This window comes from Chiloscyllium plagiosum, unplaced genomic scaffold, assembly GCF_037043375.1.
Source record: "Chiloscyllium plagiosum isolate Xiang-an unplaced genomic scaffold, Cpla_swu_hap1 HiC_scaffold_15, whole genome shotgun sequence".
NCBI classification, from domain to species: Eukaryota; Metazoa; Chordata; class Chondrichthyes; order Orectolobiformes; family Hemiscylliidae; genus Chiloscyllium; species Chiloscyllium plagiosum.
In genome coordinates, this window is record NW_028270153.1 from 11,838,308 (window position 1) to 11,861,808 (window position 23,501).

Genomic DNA, 23,501 nt, shown 5'->3' on the forward strand with positions numbered 1-23,501 from the left:
GCTCAGTGGTTAGCACTGCTGTCTCACAGCGCCAGGAACCCAGGTTCAATTCCAGCCTTGGGCGACTGTGTGGAGTTTGCACATTCTCTGTGTCTGTGTTGCTTTCCTCCGGTTTCTTCTCTCAGTCCAAAGATGTGCAGGTTAGGTGAATTGGTCATGCTACATTGCCCATAGTTTTCAGGGATGTGTAGGTTAGGTGCATTAGTCAGGGGTAAATGTAGAGTAATAGGGGAGGGCAATGGGTCTGGGTGGGTTACTCTTTGGAGAGTTGGTGTGGACTTGTTGGTGTGAATGGCCTGTTTCCACACTGTAGGGAATCTACGATAGCATGTGAAATCTAAAATAAAAATGCTCAAAGTACTTAGATGGTCAGGCATCACCTGTAGAGAGGGAAAGAGTTAATTTTGAATGGAGTCTTCTTCAATACCTTTCAACTCTTAGTGATCGATTTCCCCGAGCAGGTGCCCAGAACTCTCATAATAAGACCATGAATATAGTAGATCTTTCTTGATTCTAAAGAAGGACAAGATAGAAATCAGGAATTGTAACTATAGCTGAAGGCTCCTTTTTATCTTTTTTATTCACCATAGGATGCAGGCATTGCTGGTTGGCAGCATTTAGTGTCAGTCCCTGGTTGGCCTTGAGAAGGTGGTGGTGAGTTGCCTTCTTGAACCACACAGTCCACATTATGTATATAGACACAATGCCCTTAGGAAGGAAATTCCAGGATTTTAACCCAGTGACGTGAAGGAATTACACATATTTACAAAAGAAATATAATCACAATATACAACAGTTCTTCACTGACCTCCAGATTTCTGTCCCACTATTTCTTCAGTGTCTTTGAGGTCGTTCTTTGCTGCTTCAAGCTCCTGTCGCTTCCAATCACTTACACCAGAAATTCCTTTCTTACATACAAAATGAGAGAGAAAATTGAAAGAACAATGTCAGATTTAAGAGAACATATCCATTTTATTCACACTCCTTTCTGATAAGTTTGTCACAAAGTATGTTGATACAAACAACCATACCTCCACATTCTGCAACCTCTAAAGGAATGGTGCAAAGTTAACACTAAGACTGTGGGAGCATGCTTCCACTGGCAGCAGCAAGCCAGCTGATTCTCCTGGCTTGGCAGTCTTTTATGCCAACCCTACCTTACCCAGGTACTAGCCTGTTAACTAAACAAGTATTGGAAAGATACTTCACTGCAATTTTGTATGTTACATTCCATGGAAATTCCTCAGACCTAAAAGTTTGGTTCCCTTTGGTTTCCTTGGGGAAATAATTCTAGCTGCACACTGTTCTCTTTTATTCGTTCACAGGATATGCCTGTCTTTGGCTAGAACTGCATTTATTGCTGATTCCTAACTGCTTGAGGTGGTGGTGGTGACAGGTTGCCTTCTTGAGCTGAAGTCCCTGCGATGCAGTGCTGCTAAGGGAGGGAGCTCCATGATTTTGACAAAGCAACAATGAAGGAATAACAAAACAGTTCCAAATTAGAATGGTGTGTGGCTTGGAGGGGAATGTAGGGGTAGTGGTGAACCCAGGAACCTTCTCCTCTTATCCTTCTATCGACTCTGTAGGGTCTGACCCGCCGTTGGGTTAGGCCAAACCCGGGGTTGGTGATAGTGGTGTCTGGGACATTGAATGCAAGGTATGATCCTGAGTATGTCTACATTAAGCTGTTGCTTGACCATTCTGTGAGAATGCCCTCCCATTTTTGGCACTACCTCCCAGATGTTAGTAACTAGGACTTCAACGGGACTGAGTTTGCCATTGTTGTTTCTGGTACCTTGATCAATGCTGGGTGGTCTGTCTGGTTTCATTTCTTTTCTTTAGTGGTTTCATACAACTGATATTTGAGACTGCAGTTAAAAATGAAGCACATTGTTGTGGGTCTGGTGTCACATGTCACCCAGACCATGCAAGGACATCACATTTCTATCCCTAAAGCACATAAGTGAACCAGATGAGCTTTCACAACCACAACTGTGGTTGCATAATTGGACTAGTTTAAAAAAATTTGGATTTATTAAATCACTTCAAACTGCCATGGAGCGATTTGAACCCATGCCCCAGAACATAACAGGCAGATTACTACTACACCACTGCCTCAGGTGCTATGATTCTTAAAAGCTTATTTTTCAGTCACATCCATGACCTACTTCTGCCCATAAGCGTTTGTTATTCCAGACTGGAGGTCCATGCGCACATTTGGACAATGGTAGACAAACAGTTTGTGGCCTTTAGCCAACCTCACTCTTCAATAAGATACGATAGAATAGTTAGGTTTGATTCACGATGCATATTCAATATTGGGTATATATTACAGGGAGTTACGAAGGAGCATACAGACAGGCTGAAGGTTAATGGGGGAGGGGGAAGCCATGACAGACAGAGCTCAATTTAAGGAAAGAACAAGCACTCACACTTTGAATCATACTTGAGATGAAATGGATCTATAGACTTACAGCTTGAAAAAATAGGCACGTAGTCAGATAGATGTCACATGATCCACATTAGTCACATACCCTAAACTTGCTATACTGAACCAGGAGGTTTCTGGACTCTTTCATGGCGACTTCATCCATCTCTTTCAGTTCTTTGGCCAGCTTCATGTTCATATCCAGGAGAGTCTTGCTATATTCCTTGCATTCATCCATTTGCTTCTTCTTTGCTGTTATTAGATACTGTGAAGCAGTATAGTTAAACAGGAGCTCTCAAACTATAGTGGGTCCTCAGGTAAAGAGGTGAAAGTAACAATCTGTAGCTGGTGTATTGACCTTCTATAAACCCGTCCTCTCCCCATCCCACCCCATGCTCAATGTTCCCAAAATGTTCTGTGTCTTACAAATTCTAAGGTATCTACATTTGTAAAGCATTAGCAAAACTGAGGTGAGTGTGATGTGTGATGCACTTAAAACTGGCAGAGAGAGAATATTGAGATGTGATAGGGAAATGGCACATAGGTGTAATGAGTGTCTAGGACCTCTCCTGGCTTCCTTGCTTGGCACTTAGTGAGAATGTACATCATGAGTCAAATGGTCAATGTTTCTTTGCCCCAGAACAGGTATTTTTATTTTGTGTGGGGAAACGATGGCTGATTCTTAAACCTAGTCACTCAAAGTTATGTGGAGGTGCCAGTATCGGACTGGAGTGGACAAAGTTGAAAATCATACAACACCAGGTTATAGTCCAACAGGTTTATTTGGAAGCACTAGCTTTCAGAGCGCTGCTTCTTCATCAGGTAGCTGTGGAGCAGGACCATAAGACACAGAATTATAGCAAAAGATTACAGTGTGATGCAACTGAAATGATATATTGAACAAACCTAGATTATGGAAGTGAAATGCTTTCACTCAATAGTTATTTATTAATGTTTAGATCAGAGTGGTGCTGGAAAAGCATAGCAGGTCAGGCTTTTGCATGAAACATCGATTTTCCTGCTCCTTGGATGCTGCCTGGCCTGCTGTGCTTTTTCAGCACCACTCTGATCTAAACTCTGGCTTCCAGCATCTGCAGTCCCCACTTTTGCCTATTTATTTATTAATCACAGCTTAGAATTTGAAGTGCCAAATCTATTTTTCCAGGTGAAGAGCTAAAATTGGACATCTTTGCTCTCTTGATTTATTCTCATGTACAGTATAAGGCTGTGGCAGTATTTTAAGCTAATGTGTTCAAAGAACTGCAATCCCGCTTGGAAAAGGGTTGGTAAGGCAGCAACACTCTGGTGCAGAAGGTGACAGAACATGGAATAAATCAGCATGGTTACAAAGAATGACAGTGTGTGGTTAAAATTTCAGGCTGCTGGACTGACTTGTAGGGTGTCTTTTTTAAGCATGAAACAAGGGTATAGTCAGGTAGATGGAGTTGGTAAGGGAGGTTTGCAATGGGATGGGGGAGGGGGAAAGGATATTTATGATGGTGAAGAGATAGACAGACAGGGGAGAAAGGCTCTAGAGAAATGTGTGCTTGTGGTTCAAGGCAGAAACCTCGGCAGCTGTTAACGGTCTTGTGGTTGCCCCATAAATGAGCACACTATGGGGACAGGTAGCACAAAACCGAAAACGCAAAACATAGTTACCAAACTGACAAGGGATGATTGAGTTCAAATAAGTATCAAAGGAATAAAACATATTTTTAATTCAATATCAGCATGTCACTCGCAACAGTACCAAAAAGAGCTCCTGTAGAATCAGTATCGCCAAGTTTTACCTGGAACAATTTGCTCTGAACTGACTCTGGTAATGTTAGGAGCATTTTAACTGCAAATGATATTCGACATTCATCAAACTATACTTTATTATAAAACTCTGCAGGTGCTGACACCAATAATGCCATGAAGAAAGCTTGCATGCAGCACTGCTCAAAACAGATGACAAGCAAATTTTCTGCATCGCATGTATTTCTTGAACACCATTTTTTGAGAAAATCAGAGGAAATTCTTTAAGGTTTCATTCCAAGATAGACAGGATCTTTCTCCCATAGCTAATTTATGCTGTTCTCAAAATGCGAGAGCTTGATGTTGACACTGAAAGCAAAATGGAAGTGCATTCCACTGAGGCACCCCTCTCTCCAGAGGATTTGAATGGCAAATGGTTTATCGGTCTTTATTGCTAGAGGAATTGAGCACAAGAGTAAAGATGTCTTGCTGTAATTGTACAGAGCCTTACAGGGACTGCAGTTTGAATACAGTGTACAGTTTTGCTCTCCTTCCTTGAGGACAAGAAACTGGGTCAGTACACTCAAGAATTTAAAGGAGTGAGAGGCGATCGTACTGAAGCATATAAAATTCATTCAAGACTCAACAGGATGGATGCAGAAAGGAAGTTCCTCAGGCCTCAATTTTGGAGAGGAGACGAGAAGAGAACTCAGAATAAGAAGTAGGCCATTTAGTATTGAGGTTCGGAGGAATTTCTTCAGTTCAGGTGGCAAATACTTGAAGTTTTCTTATTTGCTGTCAGAGGGCTATGGAGATTCGGACATTGAGAATGTTCAAGGCAGAGATCAATAGATTTCTATTTATTAAAAAACATCAAGGAATATGGGGACAGTGCAGAATAATGGCATTACGATAGAACATCAGCTATGATCTATTACATGGTGGAGAGCGCTCAAGGGGTCAAATGACCTATTCCTCCCCTATTTCCTAAGTTTTGAAATTAAAGGGAGAATTCCTTCTGTTGGTCAGTGCATTTCTATGTTGTAGTTCAGTCACACAACATAGGAAAGTCTTTGATTTGATTTTAATTATTTAATACTGATTGGCATTGCCGCACTTGGTTAGGGAAAAATGAAATTGGCAGGCCCTGTACAGTAGTTAGTAACTTGGATGGTATTGCTGGTCTAAGAATAGTAGGGAGAAAAATTAGCAGATGTAATGGTGTGTTGCATGGTGGAATACTCTCTCAAACCCACTGTAGTGATTGTAATGAGGTCAGCTAGGTGGACCTCATAGAACATGAGTTCTCTGATTGGACCAGTTAACAGCTCCAATCAGGGAGCCCTGGCTGACAGATAAGAATAGCAGTATTCACTCTAAGAGTGGGATCAGTGTCAAAGACTCTCCTTACGCAAATGAAGGGTGACTTGGAGATGGGATACTGGCCTCTGTGGACTTATTTCATTCACCATTCACTAACAGTCACGTGGGTGACATACACGAGTATGCCTGAACAAGCAAGGATTAAGGGAAGTCCTGCAGAGACATGCTCTCTGAAAAAACACATTTTCCACTGACTAGTAGACATACACACACATTATTTGGATACACGTCAAGTAAAAGAAAATCTAAGATTTTACCTTTTAGTCCCAAGACACCCTGCATTGTATATACCTAGTACTACAACACTAATGGCATTCTTCACAATTACCTTAAGTATTGCAATTTTATTTTGCATTTCAACATAGCAGGGGTCATCGTCCTTTAGCAGTATTCTTTTCTGCCAGGGATGATCACATTTGCCTGTATAGGGCTGATCTGTGTTTGGCCGGAATAAACCTAAAACAGAGCAAAGTCTTGCAATTATCCATTGGATACAGGTGTAAGCTTGCTATTGGACTACAGGTATAAGTAGGTTAACATCACCACTAAAATGGTTAAATTTCATATAATTGGACTAAATAATCAAATGCATCATGGTTTGTCCAGTGCAACATGTAGTGAAAGTGAATTCAGTTGGAAGCGTGGGCTATACAGACATTTGTTTGAAAAGGATTTAACATATGTTTACTGTGGAGAAGGAGTTGGAAAATACAGAATGTTGGGAAATAGATGGCGACATCTTGAAAAATGTCCATATTACAAAGGAGGAAGTGCTGGATGTCTTGAAATGCAAAAAGGTAGATAAATCCCCAGGATCTGATCAGGTGTACCCTAGAACTCTGTGGGAAGCGAGGAAAGTGATTGCTGGGCCTCTTGCTAAGATATTTGTATCATCCATAGTCATAGGTGAGGTGCCAGAGACTGGAGGTTGGCTAACGTGGGATCACTATCTAAGAAAGGTGGTAAGGACAAGCCAACGAACTATAGACCAGTGAGCCTGACATCAGTAGTGGGCAAGTTGTTGGAGGGAATCCTGAGGAACAGGATGTACATGTATTTGGAAAGGCAAGGACTGATTAGGGATAGTCAACATGGCTTTGTGCATGGGAAATCGTGTCTCACAAACTTGATTGAGTTTTTTGAAGATGTAACAAAAAGGATTATGAAGGCAGAGCGGTAGACGTGATCCATATGGACTTCAGTAAGGCGTTCGACAAGATTCCCCATGGTAGACTGGTTAGCAAGGTTAGAGCTCATGAAGTACAGGGAGAACCAGCCATTGGGATGCAGAACTTGCTCAAAGGTAGAAGAGAGTGTGGTAGTGGAGGGTTGCTTTTCAGACTGGAGGCCTGTGACCAGTGGAGTGCCACAAGGATCGGTGCTGGGTACACTATTTTTCGTCATTAATATAAATGGTTTGAATGCGAACACAGGAGGTATAGTTAGTAAGTTCGCAGATAACACCAAAATTGGAAATGTAGTGACAGTGAAGAAAGTTACCTCAGATTACAACAGGATCTTGATCAGATGAGCCAATGGGTTGAGGAGTAGCAGATGGAGTTTAATTTATATATGTGCAAGGTGGTGCATTTTTGGAAAGCAAATTTTAGCATGACTTTTAGACTTAATGGCAAGTCCTAGGGAGTGTTGCTGAACAAAACGACCTTCGGGTGCAGGTTCATAGCTTCTTGAAAGTAGGGTCGCAAGAAGATAGGACAGTGAAGGCAACATTTGGTATGCTTTCCTTTATTGGTCAGAGTATCGAGTATAGGATTTGGGAGGTCATGTTGCGACTGTACAGGACGTTGGTTAGGCCATTTTTGGAATATTGTGTGCAAGTCTGGTCTCCTTCCTATTGGAAGGATGTGGTGAAACTTGAAAGGGTTCAGAAATTTTTTAAGGATGTTGCCAGGGTTAAGGATTTGAGCTATAGGGAGAGGTTGAATAGGCTGGGGCTATTTGGTTTGAAACGTTGGAGGATGAGAGGGGACCTCAGAGGTTTATAAAATCATGAGGGGCATGGGTAGGATAAATAGACAAAGTCTCTTTTCTGGGGTGGGGGAGCCCATTTAGGGTGCGAGGGGAAAGATATAGAAGAGATCTAAGGGGCAACTTTTTCACGCAGAGGGTGGTATCTGTATGGAAAGAGCTGCCAGAGGTGGTGGTGGAGGCTAGTACAATTGCAACATTTAAAAGGCATCTGGATGGGTGTATGAATAGGAAGGGTTTGGAGGAATATGGGTTGAGCACTGGAAGTGGGACTAGATTAGGTTGGGATATCTGATCAGCATGAACGAGTTGGACCAAAGGGTCTGTTTCCGTGCTGTACATCTCTATGACTCTAACTGTCTATGTCAAGTAGCAGGTAACCAGAAGCCTGTCATTAGACAGCGATATATCACAAGAGTAAAGCATTTGTTGCAAATTAATCTCATCAAATCCCAAGATGTGTTTGTTCATGCATAAATATATATCCTGCCAGTGCAGACAGTAAATAGATGCTTTTGGGAATAAGGTAAAACTGTGATGCTTAGTTTCTCAATGTGCTTTTTTAGAATACAAATGGAAACCAATGAAATAATTCGACAGGGCAGCAGATGGAGAGGGATGAAACTGCCTAACAACTATCTGCATCTTTTTGCTCTACAGAATACTTTGGACATCAATTCTTATTTTTCTTTTTATGAATGCATTTTAGTGTGGACACATCTTTGAAAGCATGAAAGCAGTAGCCGTAATGTAATGACTCAGATGGGAGACTAAAGTTCAAAGCCAAGTCTTAACTGATGTATCCTGCCAAAATTTACCATGTAGGAAGCAAATATCAACGTGCCTTATTAGAAAGTTGCAGATTTGAATTCCAAAGTTCACAATCTAAGATTCTGGATGTGCTCATATTGACTATATCTTGGATGCATCAGCCCCAGTCTCAGAAAATTGTGGGTTCTTGTTCCAATATAGAGGCTTGAGGTCAGTACTACATTGTCAAAGCTTTCAGACAAAATTATAAAACAAATCTGACCTCTTGTTTAGAAGATCCCATGAAACCATTCCAAATAAAAACAGAGAAGTTATTCTCCTGAACTGCTAAAGATTAACCCTCAATCAATATCAATTCATTTTCTGAGGTTCCAACATTATGACAATGACTATATTTCAGAAGTACTTATTTGGCTGTCAAATCTCTCTGTCTACTTTCTCAACTATTTTTCTTAATAATAAAGACTACGTAATCTTAATAGCTGTCAGTTCTGTAGAAAAATTAAATGCTAAAGCTTACCTGTCACTATTCCGAGACATGAAGTACTGAAAAATATCCATTTCTCACAAACATTTTCAAAAATGACTCATGCCTCATTGTATATGAAAAGCAAGGCTTTGGATTATCAATAGCAGTCTCAATTCCAAGATAATGTGCAGAGTTGGAACACTGGTAAAGACAGTCCTGGTGAGTGGAGATCAGAGTTCTAGCTATGGAACTCTGGGCTCAGATTTTCCATCTGCAATCACTTGGTGCACATGGGAGTCTGTAAAATGTTTCAGGAATACAATATTGAGCAGTATTTTGGATTGTTCACATTGTAGGGATTCTTTGATTCTAAGACACAATGTGGAAGCAGGCCATTCGGCCCATCGGATTCACACCAACCCTATGAAGGGCATCCTGCCCAGACTCACCCTCCTTTTCTATTCCTGTAACTCTGCATGCCCCATGGCCAACTCATCTCTGTACACTACAGACAATTTAGCATGGAGAAAGTGAGGACTGCAGATGCTGTAGATCAGAGCTGATAATGTGTTGCTGGAAAAGCGCAGCAGGTCAGACAGCATCCAAGGAGCAGGAGAATCGACGTTTCGGGCATGAGAAGGGCTCATGCCCGAAACGTCGATTCTCCTGCTCCTTGGATGCTGCCTGACCTGCTGCGCTTTTCCAGCAACACATTATCAGACAATTTAGCATGGTCAATTCACCTACCCTGCACATCTTTGGACTATGGGAGGAAACTCACACAGACAGGGGAGAATGGGAAACCTCCACAGAGTCAGTCACCCAAGGCGGGAACTGAACCCTGGTGAGGGAGCAGTGCTAACTACTGAGCCACTGTGCCACCATCATATGGGGCTGCTAACCAACAGCAACTAATGGCACTCTATTTGGGAGGATAAGACAAAATAAGCAAGATTAAAAGCTTGATCATACATATGATTTCAAGGAATGTCTTGGCCAGTGGGATGGGGAGGATGTTGGTAAAAATGGTCAGGTTTAGCGAGTTAACGAGGGAATTGCAGAACTTCGGGCCTAAAGCGTGGCCACCAATGGTGGAACAATTAAAGTTAGGGAATGTTCAAAAGGCCAAAGTTAGAGGAATACAGAGAACTTGAAGGTTACTGAGTTTGATGCAATTATAGGAATAGGGAAGGGTGAGGTCATAGAGGGATTTGAATATCAAGCCACAAATTCTACTACTATTTTACAGTCTTTTCCAAGGGAAACATAAAAAGGAACTGCATTCAATTTTAACCATCATGAAGGTATAACAAAAAAAACTCATATTTGAGGACAGAATGACTTTAAATAGAGTCAGAGATGTACAGCATGGAAATAAACCATTCGGTGCAACTCGTCCATGCTGACCAGATATCCGAACCCAATCTAGTCCCACCTGCCAGCACCCAGCCCATATCCCTCCAAACCCTTCTTATTCATATACCCATCCAGATGCATTTTAAATGTTGCAATTGTACCAGCCTCCACCACGTCCTCTGGCAACTCATTCCGACACGTACCACTGTCTGTGTGAAAACATTGACCCTTAGGTCTCTTATATATCTTTCCCCTCTCACCCTAAACCTATGCCCTCTGTTTCTGGATTCCCCCAGCCCAGGGAAGAGACTTTGTCTATTTATCCTATCCATGTCCCTCATAATTTTATAAACCTCTATAAAGGTCACCCTTCAGCCTCAGACACTCCAGGGAAAGCAGCCCCAGTCTATTCAGCCTCTCCCTATTGCTCAAATCCTCCAACCCTGGCAACATCCTTGTAAATCTTTTCTGAACCCTTTCAAGTTTCACAACATCCTTTTGATAGGAAGGAGACCAGAATTGCACACAATATTCCAACAGTGGCCTGACCAATGTCCTGTACAGTCGCAACACGACTTCCCCACTCCTGTACTCAATACTCTGACCAATAAAGGAAAGCATACCAAACGCCTTCTTCACTATCCTATCTACCTGCGACTCCACTTTCAAGGAGCTATGAACCTGCACTCCAAGGTCTCTTTGTTCACCAATACTCCCTAGGATCTTACCATTAAGTGTATAAGTCCTGCTAAGATTTGTTTTTCCAAAATGCAGCACCTCACATTTATCTAAATTTAACTCCATCTGCCACTCGTCAGCCCATTGGCCCATCTGATCAAGATCCTGTTGTAATCTGAGGTAACTTTCTTCGCTGCCCACTACATCTCCAATTTTGGTGTCATCTGCAAACTTACTAACTATATCTCTTGTGCTCACATCCAAATCATTTATACACATGACGAAACGTAGTGGACCCAGCACCGATCTTTATGGCACTGGATCAAGAGGTTCCAGTCTGAAAAATAACTCTCCAACATCACCCTCTGTCTTCTACCTTTGAGCCACTTCTGTATCCAACTGGCAGTTGTCCGTGTATTCCGTGAGATCTAACCTTGCTAACCAGTCTCCCATGGAGAACCTTGTTGAATGCCTTACTGAAGTCCATATAGATCACGTCCTCCGCTCTGCCCTCATCAATCCTCTTTGTTACTTCTTCAAAAAATTCAATCAAGTTTGACAGACAAGATTTCCCACGCACAAAGCTATGTTGACCATCGCTAATCAGTCCTTGCCTTTCCAAATACATGAAATAATTGGTTAATCTGCGAACTCTTAACATCTGTCCCCACCACCAACTACAAGCATTTCCATCTCTGATCTTAGTCTTTAAAAGTTTGATAAGACCAGACTTTTATAAAAATAATAAAGGATCTTGTTTGTGATACTGCTGCTTCAGAACGATATGAGGTGATTCTCTGCATATATGCGAACTGCAGCCTTGGACAATGAGGAGAAAGGCGGTAAAAAGTAAGTTGCTACACCTCCTGTGTTGGAAGGGGTGAAGATATTATTGGTGATAGAGAAACGGACCAGGGTTTTGAGGAGGAAACAATATTGTCAGAATGGTGGTGGTGGTGGTGGGGCAGGGAGGGTATATTGGGGTGTGGGGTGGTGAAGAGGGGCAAGAGGTTATTTCTAGTGGCAATATATTGGAGGTGGTGGAAAGTAATTCTTTGAACATGGAGGTTGCTGGGGTTGAAAAGGAAACCTTCATTGAATGGCATAGCAGGCTTGAGGGACTAAGTGGCTAACTTATGCTCCTACTTCTTATGTTCTATCGTGGTTCAGGAAAGGATGGGAACAGAAGTGTGGTGGGTTAGACAACCACAGTTGGACAAAGGGAGACATGTGAAACTTGCCATTGTGGAGGTAAAGTGGGAGAATACCTTCTGACTTATTCTGCTGTTGGGTCATGCGATGACCTGATTTTTCCTTTTCTTTCTTCACAATTGTCCAGTGAGTTCCTAAAGCTTCTGGCGACCACTTGATTGGTGGAAGTGAGGAAGTCTGTGCACTGTGACTCCTTCGTTGTCTGTCTGTTCTCTCCCACTGACTATAATCCTAACAGTAGAAAGTAATGCAGTTAGAAGTGTTTGAACAGATTAATTTAAAAGTGGTCCAGTAACATACTGGCTTACTCGAATGTGAGTTAGGAGGTTCAATCCATTTTTCTGAACTTGAGCACATCAATTATGCAGGCTGAGATAGACATATTTTTAATCAGAAGGGAATGAAGGATTATAGGTAAAGGCAGGAAAGTGGAGTTGAGGATTATCAGACTAGCTATAATGTCATCAAATGGAACAGACTCTATGGCCAAATGCCTCCTTCTGCCCTTAAATGTTATAGTCTAGGAATATGGTGGAATAGTAGAAATTTCACTGGATTAGTAATCCAGAGGCTCAGGCTAATGGTATGAAATCCAAGGGCTCAAATCCCACCAAGGCAGCTTCAAAAGGACTGGAATTGAAAGTAACTTCAGCAATGATAACTGTGATCAACTAGCATCAAGTTGTCAAACTTGGGCTACTAACGTTACTGAAGGCTGGGAGACAGATTTTTAATCAGCAAGACAATAAGGATTATAGAAAAAGGCAGGAAAGTGGAACTGAGGATTATCAGAGCAACAATGATCTCACTGAATAGCAAAGCAGACTTTGATAGGCTGATTTACTTTGCAATGTCTTATTATCTTATCTGCTATCATCTGGTCCGGCCTGCAAATGACTTCAGACCAACAGTAATGCAACTGACTTTGAAATGCCAAGCAAGTTACTCAGTTCAAAGACAATTAGGAAAGAGCAATATCTGCTGGTCTTATGAAATATCCCATGAAAGAGTAAAAGCTCATTTCAGGCCATCGTACAGTGACAAAAGATGATTAGTAAATACAAATCTCTTTTTTCTTTAGTTCTGGAAATGTACTGAGTGGCTAGATTCCAGTTGCAATAGCCAGAGGTAGAAGTTTGAATGTCAAGTGCTATGAAGGTTTTCTAATAGTGGAGAAAAATAACAACTTTCATATTTGCACCATAGATGATGAGATCAGCAAGAGACGTGAGATCCACAAGCTGCTGTTTGTCGCATATTCAATCATTAAACGATATGGAAAAACTGGAACTGTCTTCTCAGATAGTTAATTAAAACTAGCAACATATGCCTCTATAGTAGTACCGGTGGGCCCTGCTATACATTTCTTCCAAAACCTTGGTAATATGACATTTTTCTTTAAACATTTAACTTGATTTAATTATGTCAGCATTTTCCAGCATTCTTACTCCCAGTACTTACTATCATATCAAATTCCTTTTCTAAGGATTTCACAATACAGATATTGCTTTCTGTCATTGTCGCCATCTTGGTCCAAAAGTTCTGTGGATAGTACACAAATGATAAATTATGCATTATATTGTAGATATAGAGTTAAGGAAATGATAGATTAGCCCTTCAATATCACCAGATTTGTGTCAGTTACTGGCACAGCGATAATACCACTGCTGCTGGCACAATTAGTTGTATTTATTTTGTAGTTAACATGCAACATTTCCATAGGTGCTCCACAGGAGCACTACGACATCAAGTACAACACTGAGCCACAAAAAGATATGTCAGGTGAACATAAGCTTGGTCAAAGTAGTAAAGTTCAAGGAGTATCTAAAAGGAAAAGACGAGACTTAAAGAGGCAGTGAGGTTTAGGAAGAAAATTCCAGAGCATAGAACTTAACAGCTGAAGATACTGCGAGGAACACTGGATAAATTCAAAATCACAACACCAGGTTATAGTCCAACAGGTTTAATTGGAAGCACACTAGCTTTCGGAGCGACGCTCCTTCGTCAGGTGATTGTGGAGGGCTCGATCATAACACAGAATTTATAGCAAAAATTTGCAGTGTGATGTAACTGAAATTATACATTGAAGAATTGATATTATATATTGAAGAATACATCTCCGAATCATGGATAAATTCAGATGAGGATGAAGAGATCAGAATTTGCAAAGTGCAGGTTATTTTAGAGTGTAACAGATTGGAGGATATTAAAACCATAGGGAAAGGGCAAATCCAGCGAAAAGTCTGAAAACCTGAATGAATACATGAAAAGGAAGGGAACAGAGGGGCATGGGTCCTGCAAGTGAAGCATTTTTGCTATGGAAGGGCAAGATGTTTTGCCACAGGCTTGGAGGGCCAAAGAGCTTGTTCTGTGCTTTATTGTTCTTTGTTCTTTGGTCTCCAACAACCACAACTATCTTTCTCTAAACTAAGATTGATTCTGACCAGTGACAAGCTATCCTCCATTGACCCAAGTTTTACCAGTAGCTCTTGATTGAAAATTGAAGCGTTGCTTAAATGGGAGCTAATACAGGCCCGCAGAAAAAACAGATGTTTGGTGAATAGAACATGGTGAGAAATAGACAGGCAGGAAGAGATGTCTAATTTACAGGGTTGAATGTGGGTAGTTGCTCAGGAGTCCAGTTGTTTTGCAAGGATCATTCAAAACCTGAACTCTGCTACTGTGATCCAATCATAGACAAAAGATCTGAGGTAAGGCAAGATGATTGCCTTTGACAAGGCAGCATTTACTGACTGACGAATCAAGAACTACTGGTAAAAAATATCATACAAGAGATGAAACAAACACTACATTGGACAAACAGGCAGAAAACTAGCCACCAAACGAAATGACCTTCTCTCATTAGTATCCTTATATACAGAAAAGGAAGGACACCACTTCGACTGGGACAACACATCCATCTTAGGACAAGCCAAACAGAGTCACACAGGAGAATTCCTAGAAGCATAGAGTTCGGGTGGGATGCTATCAATAAACACATCGAGTTAGACCCCATCTACCACCCCTAAGAAAAGAACAGGAAATGACATCACCACAGGAAATGACCACACCAACCCAAAGAAACCCAAGCAAATAAATAGAAAGCAGGAATCATGTACAGTGCTTTGCCTGAGACCCACTGAAGATGTTACCTAGTAGGGTGACGAACATCTGGAAATGAACCTTCCAGCTCAGCAACCAAACCTACATCCAGAACCTCAACCTGAACTACAAATCATCTCAAAACTACTGATAAAATTTAAGTCAATAGGAGATAGCTCATCACTGGTCAGAATCAAACTTAGTTCAGAGAAAAATGTAGTGGTTAGAGATCAAAAAACAAAGGACAATACAGCACAGGAACAGGCTCTATGGCCCCTCCAAGCCTGTGCCAAAACGTTTTGCCCTTCCATACCAAAAACGCAGGATCCCCATCCCTCTATTCCCTTCCTATTACAGCCCAAGGACTGCAATGGCTCAAGAAGGCAGCAAACCACCACCTACCCAAGGTGCATTTAGGCATAGGCAAGCAATTCTGGCTTAGCTAGCAACATCCCCATCTCATGAAAGAACAAAATACAACCACTTGCATATTGAAATCTAGAATCACTATGCACTTTTGTTCAAAATTTTAAAGAAGAATTCTTCTGGTAAAGTTATGTAATCTGTACTGGATAAAACAAACTATTATTTTTGTGTGATTGGAGGTGGGGGGGGGGGTCAGGAGTAGTGGCTCTGACTTATTGGTCTTTTTAGTCATTATGTGCCATATTACAGAGGTGGTGATGGTAGAAAGGTAGATAACACCCCAGGACCTGATCAGGTATAACCTGGAACTCTGTGGGAAGCTAGGGAAGTGATTACTGAGCCCTTGCTGAGATATTTGTATCATCTATAGCCACAGATAAGGTGCTGGAAGACTGGAGTTTGGCTAATGTGGTGCCACTATTTAAGCAAGGTGGGAAGGAAGAGCCGTGAAACTATAGACTAGTGAACCTGATATCAGTGGTGGGAATCCTAAGGGACAGCATTTACGTGTTTTGGAAAGGCAAGCACTGATTATGGATAATCAACATGGTTTTTTTTGCGTAGGAACTTGTGTCTCACTAACTTGATTGAGTTTTTTTGAACAAGTAACAAAGGAGATTGATAAAGGCAGAGCGGTGAACATGATCGATAAGGGTGTTGACAAAATTCTTCACGGTAGACTGGTTAGCAAGGTTGGATCACATGGAATACAGGGAAAACTGGATTGAAGGTAGGAGACAGAGGATGGTGGTGGAAGGTTGTTTTTCAGACTGGAGGCCAACAGTGTGCCACAAAGATCGATGCTGGTCCACTGATTTTATACATTTATACAAATGATTTGGATGTAAACATAAGAGGTATGGTTAGTAAGCTTGCAGACGGCACCAAAATTGGTGGTGTAGTGGACAGCGAATAAGATTACCTCGGAGTACAATGGGACCTTGATCAGATTGGTCAATGGGCTGAGGAGTGAGAGATGGAGTTTAATTTAGATAAACGAGAGGTGCTACATTTTGGAAAGGCAAATCAGACCAGGATTTGTATTTTTAATGGGAAGGGCCAGGGGGGTTTAGCTGAACAAAAAGACCTTGGAATGCAGGCACATAGTTCTTTGAAAGTGGAGTCATAGGAAGACAGGATGGTGAATGTGGTGTTTGGCATGCTTGCCTTTATTGGTTAGTGCACTGAGTATAGGAGTTGGGAGGCCATATTGCAGCTGTACAGGACATTGTTTAGCCACTTTGGGAATACTGCATTCAATTCTGGTCCCTCTGTTATAGGAAGGATGTTGTGAAACTTGGAACAGTTCAGAAGAGATTTACAAAGATGTTGCCTGGGCTGGAGGACTTGAGCTATAGTGAGAGGCTGAATAAGCTGGGGCTGTTTTCCCTGGGGAGTCAGAGGGTGGGGAATGACCATTTAGAGGTTTATAAATCACGAGGGGCATGGATAGAATAAACAGCAGGGGGGGGGAGGGGAGTCCAAAATGAGACGGCATCGATTTAAGGTATGAGGAGAAAGATTTAAAAGGGACCTAAGGGGCAACCTTTTCACAGAGAGGGTGGTGCATGTATGGAGTAAGCTGTCAGAAGTAGTAGTGGAGGCTGGTACAATTACAACATTTAAAAGGGATCTGGATGGTCATATGAATAGAAAGAGTTGAGGGATTTGGGCCAATTGCTGGCAAATGGGACTGGATGTATTTAGGATTTCTAGTCAGCATGCTGTCCAGCTCTATGATTCCTTAAACAGTAGCTTTGTATGTACTTTGAAATAGCCTGTTACACACAACAGTGACAAGCAGTCCTTGAACCCAATCTTTCAGGTCCAGAGTCAGGGATTTCAGTATTTGAACTTGAACTTCAGCTTGTACCGTTGGGGTTTCTTTGCAAAGAGCAGACTCAGTGTCAGAATCTGTTATTTTTCAGCAGAATTACTTGTCCAACTGATGTGCAAATTGAAATAATCTACCCATTAAGTTGAGGAAGAATCCTGATTTTGAGATCGCCTTATTATCCTGGGATTTTGAGGTTTGAGTGAACAGAGTGACAGCTAGGATGAGAGGGGAAAGATATAAAAGAGACCTAAGGGGCAACTTTTTCATGCAGAGGGTGGTACGTGTATGGAATGAGCTGCCAGAGGAAGTGGTGGAGGCTGGTACCATTGCAACATTTAAGAGGCATTTGGATGGGTATATGAATAGGAAGGGTTTGGAGGGATATGGGCCGGGTGCTGGCAGGTGGGACTAGATTGGGTTGGGATATCTGGTCGGCATGGACCAAAGAGTCTGTTTCCATGCTGTACATCTTTATGACTCTATGACTCTGGAAGAGTTAGAATCAGATCTACAGCACAGAGAAAAACTCTTCAGCCCAATATGTCTGCAACAGTCAAAAACAGCCACTTCACTATACTAATCCAATTTTCCAGTAGTGGGCTCACAACCTTTTATAGGAGAAAGTGAGGACTGCAGATGCTGGAGATCAGAGCTGAAAATGTGTTGCTGGAAAAGCGCAGCAGGTCAGGCAGCATCCAGGGAACAGCAGAATCGACGTTTCGGGCATAAGCCCTTCTTCAGGAATGAGGAAAGTGTGTCCAGCAAGCTAAGATAAAAGGTAGGGAGGAGGGACTTGGGGAGGGGCGTTGGGAATGTGATAGGTGGAGGGAGGTCAAGGTGAGGGTGATAGGCCGGAGTGGGGGTGGGGACGGAGGTCAGGAAGAGGATTGCAGGTTAGGAAGGCGGTGGAGGGATTTGACCGAGACAAGGTGGGGGGAGGGGAAATGAGGAAACTGGAGAAATCCGAGTTCACCACAGTGTCCCCGCGTCTTTTATTTAAAATGCCTCCCCTCTCACCTAAAGGACAGGGAAGAGTTGACCACTTGACCTCACATCAGTGTAGCCACCAGCCCTGTCATTCATCTCACTGCCGCAGGGGAGAGTGTGCTGTGCACTGGCTTGACAGTTAAAACACTTGAAAAGAAAACAGGATAGACTTGATGGGTTGAATGGCCTTCTTCCCAACAGAGAGTTGGGAAAGAATGCTTTTCTTGGGGGGGGGGGGGGGGGGGAAGAGGAGCTCCTGAGGACATAAAACGGCGCTATATAAATGTGAGCAACACAGACTCGTGTACGCCTGAGCTGGGGGAACAGCCTGCAAGCCCCTGCCCCCCACCCCCGGGGTGTGTGTATGTGTGTGGGGGGGGGTATTGCTGTTGCTCGTCTCCCTGCCTCTGGATATTTGACCAGGAGGCTGGGTGTTGCTGGTTGCTATGGAAACCACCACCGACGCCTGGGCCCAGGAGGCGACACTCACCTGCCGCTCCCGTGCGTCGAACGAAAAGCTCCAGGTCCTCCCCCCCCCCCGGACAGCGCCGCGAAGACCCGGGCCCCGCATTAGATTACTCACCGCCTCCGAGACGCCGGCCGCCCAAGAAACCTGTCGTCGTCGTCGTCGCCGCCGCTGCCGCATTCACTGCGCATGCTCACTTGCCGGCTGGCGGCTCAACCATTGTTACGCATGCGCATGTCTGTCGCTTCTTCCCCACCACAAAGCTGGTGCACATGCGTATTAAGACAATAGACAATAGGTGCAGGAGTAGGCCATTCTGCCCTTCGAGCCTGCACCATCATTCAATATGATCGTGGTTGATCATCCTTAACCTCCCCACGTGCTGCCATCTCTCCCCAAGTGCGCCGACACACACACACAAACGGGATTCACATGCACAGTGCCCACTTGATGTATCCATTTGTGGATGCAGTGATGTTAACTGAGTTATGGGGATTGAGGGTCACTGTCCCACTGAGGTTAATGATTGGTACAGGATTAGGTCATTCAGCTGGTTGCCTTGACTAGGCTCATCCATTCCTGATGAAGGGCTTTTGCCCGAACCATCGACTTTTCTGCTCCTCTTATGCTGCCTGACCTGCTGTGCTTTTCCAGCACCACTCTAATCTTGTCTAGGTTGGTGTCTGGCTTCTTCAATTTGGCAGACCCCCCCATATCCACCACCCCAAAACTATCTCAGCCCCCTTCCCCCTCCACATTCCTGATGAAGAGCTTATGCCCGAAACGTCAACTCTGCTGCCCCTCGGATGCTGCTGACCTTCTGTGCTTTTCCAGTGTCACGCTTTTCGAATCTGACTCTCCAGCATGTGCAGTCCTCACTTTCTCAGAGTTGCACACATTCAGGCAACCAGAAAGTAACAAAAATAGAAATTGCTGGGGGGACTCAGCAGGTCTGGCAGCATCTGTGGAGAGAGAAAGCAGAGTTTACATGTTGGGTCCAGTGACCCTCAGAATGGCTGCAGTGAAGAAGGGTCTCTAGATCCAAGACATTAACTCTACTTTCTAGACTCTGACCGTACCTTACAGCCACAGTATCTATATGACTGAACTAGTTTATTTTTTAGTTAAGGGTGAGCCTCAGAATGTGGATGGGGATCTAATCATAGGAATGAATATCAAGTAGAAGTACTTCAATTTTTTTTAAATGTAAGTGTTTTTTATTGTCTGATAGTTTTGTGGCTTGAAAATTACTTGATGACAAGGAGACTATGCCAGTTGAGGACCTAGAAATAATCATTATCACTAAAGAAGTATTGTTGGGTAAACTAATGGGGTTAAAGGTAGACAACTCTCCTGGCCCTGATGGAATACATCCCAGGGAAGTAAAAGAGATAGTAGGGGAAATAGCAAATGAGCTCATGGTAATTTACCAAATTTCACTGGATTCTGGGGCGATTCTGGCAGATTGGAAAGCAGCAAATGTTAAGCCACTGTTTAAAAAAGGAGGTAGACAAGAAGTGGGTTGACAATAGGCCTGTTAGCGTAACTACTGTCGTGGGGAAAATGCTTGAATCCATAATCAAGGAAGAAGTAGCAAGACATCTGAATAGAAATTGTCCCATTGGGCAGACACAGGATGAGTCCACATAATTTAATACCTTTGCTTAACAAAAGGTTACCTATCTCAGATTTAAAATTAACAATTGATCCAGCAGCTACTGACACTTGTGGAAGAGTTCCAATTCTCTACCACCATTTGTGTGTAGAAGTGCTTCCTAACATCTCTCCTGAGTGGTCTGATCTTTGACAGGATGGGAGGGTCACTGGTAAGGCCAGCATTTGTAATTCATTCCTAATTGCTAATTGCTGTTGAGCTGTGTAGCTTCTTAGATCAGGAGATGTGAGGAGTGTAGGATCAGATCCTATTGATTGGCAGAGCAGGCTTGAGAGGCCATATGGCCTGCTCCTGTTCCTGTTTCTTACTGTGTTATGGTTGAAGGCACTTAAGGATCAACAATATTACTGAGGGTCTGGATTCAGATGTGATGTTGCCACCTAGCCGTTTGAAGGTTCTATACATGCCAATCAGCGTGCCTTGCATTGGCTTCTGCATTTGGAAGCTGCTATTGCACAAAATTCTGAGGTGAGTAGAAATTTCTTCACTCAAGAGAGCGGTCCATCTATGGAGTTCACTGCCACAGAAAGCAACTGAAGCCAAAACACTATGATTTCAAGAAAGAGTTGGATACAGCAATATATACATCGCGTGCAATTCTGGTCTCCTTCCTATCAGAAAGATGTTGTGAAACTTGAAGGGATTCAGAAAAGATTTACAAGGATGTTGCCAGGTTTGGAGGATTTGAGCTATAGGAAGAGGCTGAACAGGCTGGGACTGTTTTCCTTGGAGCGTCGGAGGCTGAGGGGTGGCCTTATAGAGGTTTACAAAGTCATGAGGGGCATGGATAGGGTAAATAGACTCCCTGGAGTGGGGGAATCCTGAACTAGAGGGCATGGGTTTAGGGTGAGAAGGGAAAGATATAAAAGAAACCTAAGGGGCAACTTTTTCACGCAGAGAGTGGTACGTGTATGGAATGAGCTGCCAGAGGAAGTGGTTTCAACATTTAAAAGGCATTTGGATGGGTCTATGAATAGGAAGAGTTTGGAGGGATATGAGCCAGGTGCTGGCAGGTGGGACTAGATTGGGTTGGGATATCATGGTCGGCATTGATGGGGTGGACTGAAGGGTCTGTTTCCATGCTGTACATCTCTATGGCTCCATGACTCTATACCACTTGGGGCTACAGGGAATCAAAGAATATAGAGCAGAACCAGGAACAAGAATTGAATTGGATGATCAGTCATAATCATAATAAATGATAGACAGACTCAAAGGACTGAATGGGCTATTCCTGTTCCTATTTTCTAAGTTTTTATTCTTGCACCACCTTTTGACAAAAAAAATTTCAGAGATGCTCAGCTCTCTTAGGGAAACAATTCCTTAGCATCCTAATTTCTGGTCAAGGTTGTGGTTCGAGGCACACCACAGGACTTGATTACCAAAGTAGGTGCGTTTATAACGTGACCACACAGGTTGAATATTAACTTACAAATTCTCCCACCACATATCAATGGCATGTAGATAAAGCAGTGGAGATTCCTGAGACGATGGAAGGAATTTTGGAGCCTCTACCGTCATTATCAATAGCTTTGTGAAGATAAATGCAGGTCCATTACTGTCTGAAATGGGAGAATTGATGTTGGAGAAGAAATTGGCAGATCTATTAAAGAATGTCTTTACAGAAGACAAAAAATAACTTGCTTGATGTAAGGGCAATGTCATTTTATTTTCTATGTTTTTGATGGTGGACTGAGATGGCAAAAAGGCTGTTTTAAAGCCAAAGGTTGTGAAAAGCATTGGATATGAATAATAGGAATTATGAAAGGATGGAGCTGTTTTCCATGGAGCATCGGAGGCTGAGAGGTGACCTTATAAGAGGTTTATAAAATTATGAGGGGCATGGATTGGATAAATAGACAAAGTCTTTTCCCTGGGGTCGGGGAGTCCAGAACGAGAGGGTACAGGTTTAGGGTGAGAAGGGAAAGATATAAAAGCGAACTATGAGGCAACTTTTTCACACAGTGGGTGGTACATATATGGAATGAGCTACCAGAGGATGTGGTGGAGGCTGGTAGAATCGCAACATTTAAGACGCATTTGGATGGGTATATGAATAGGAAGGGTTTGGAGGGATATGGGCTGGGTGCTGGCAGGTGGGACTAGAATGGGTTGGGATATCTGGTCGACATGGACGGGTTGGACCAAAGGGTCTGTTTCCATGCTGTACATCTCTATGACTCTATATACTTGCCATAGAGGGAGTACAGTTTAGATTTAGATTCTTCAGGCTGATGCCAGGAATGCAGACTTGTCACATGAGGATGGGTCGGGTCAGCTGTGACAGCATGGCATGGTGGATCAGTGGTCAGCACTGCTGCCTCACAGCGCCAGGGACCCGGGTTCGATTCCACGCTTGAGTGACTGTGTGGAGTCTGCACATTTCCTCTGGGTGCTCCATTTCCTTCCACAGTCTAAAGATGTGCAGGATTGTCTATGCTTTAGTGCCCACAGGGTGTGCAGGCTGGGTGAATTGCAGATGCATATGGTGCAGAAAAGGCCTTTGACCTATCAAGTCTGCACTGATGAAGATGCAGAGGTCCTTTAGCATGAACTGGACAGATTGGGTGAGTGAGCAAATCAGTCAGTTATTCTTGACTGTATAAATGTGAGGTTATTCACTTTGGAAGCAAGGAAATTACTACTTGAATGGCTGTAAATTGGGAAGGGGGAGTGTGCAGTAGGACCTTGTGTCCTTGTGCAGTCGTCATTGAAGGTAAGCATGCTGGGGCAGCAGGCGGTAAAGATGGCAAATGGTATGTTGGCTTTCATTGCAAGAGGTTTTGAGTACAGGAGCAGGGCTGTATTGTTGCAGTTATACAGGGCCTTGGTGAGACCACACAGAGAATATTGTGTGTAGGTTTGGTCTCCTTTTCTGGGAAAGGATGCTCTTGCTCTCGAGGGATTGCAGCAAATGTTTACCAGGCTGATTCCAGGAATGGTGGGACTGACGCACGAGGAGAGATTGACTAGGTTAGGATTGTT

The 23,501-nt window shown here is 43.0% G+C and overlaps 1 protein-coding gene across 2 annotated transcripts in view; it reads right to left on the reverse strand.

Annotated features, from left to right (window-relative positions):
- The window catches only part of cunh20orf96 (chromosome unknown C20orf96 homolog), a 45,448-nt gene extending 26,420 nt beyond the window's left edge, over positions 1-19,028 (reverse strand). Inside the window, exons 1-6 of one of the 2 annotated variants that reach the window (XM_043710838.2) lie at positions 18,959-19,026; positions 13,485-13,565; positions 12,080-12,254; positions 5,877-6,004; positions 2,535-2,693; positions 809-908 (exon numbers count right to left, since the gene is read on the reverse strand). In XM_043710838.2, coding sequence (XP_043566773.2) covers positions 809-908; positions 2,535-2,693; positions 5,877-6,004; positions 12,080-12,254; positions 13,485-13,565; positions 18,959-19,021 — 706 coding nt within the window. In that variant the 5' untranslated portion in view covers positions 19,022-19,026. Of the gene's footprint in view, positions 1-808; positions 909-2,534; positions 2,694-5,876; positions 6,005-12,079; positions 12,255-13,484; positions 13,566-18,958 lie in introns of both variants that reach the window. The other variant, XM_087994741.1, reaches the window with a different exon arrangement.
- Between the last annotated feature and the right edge of the window lie 4,473 nt (positions 19,029-23,501).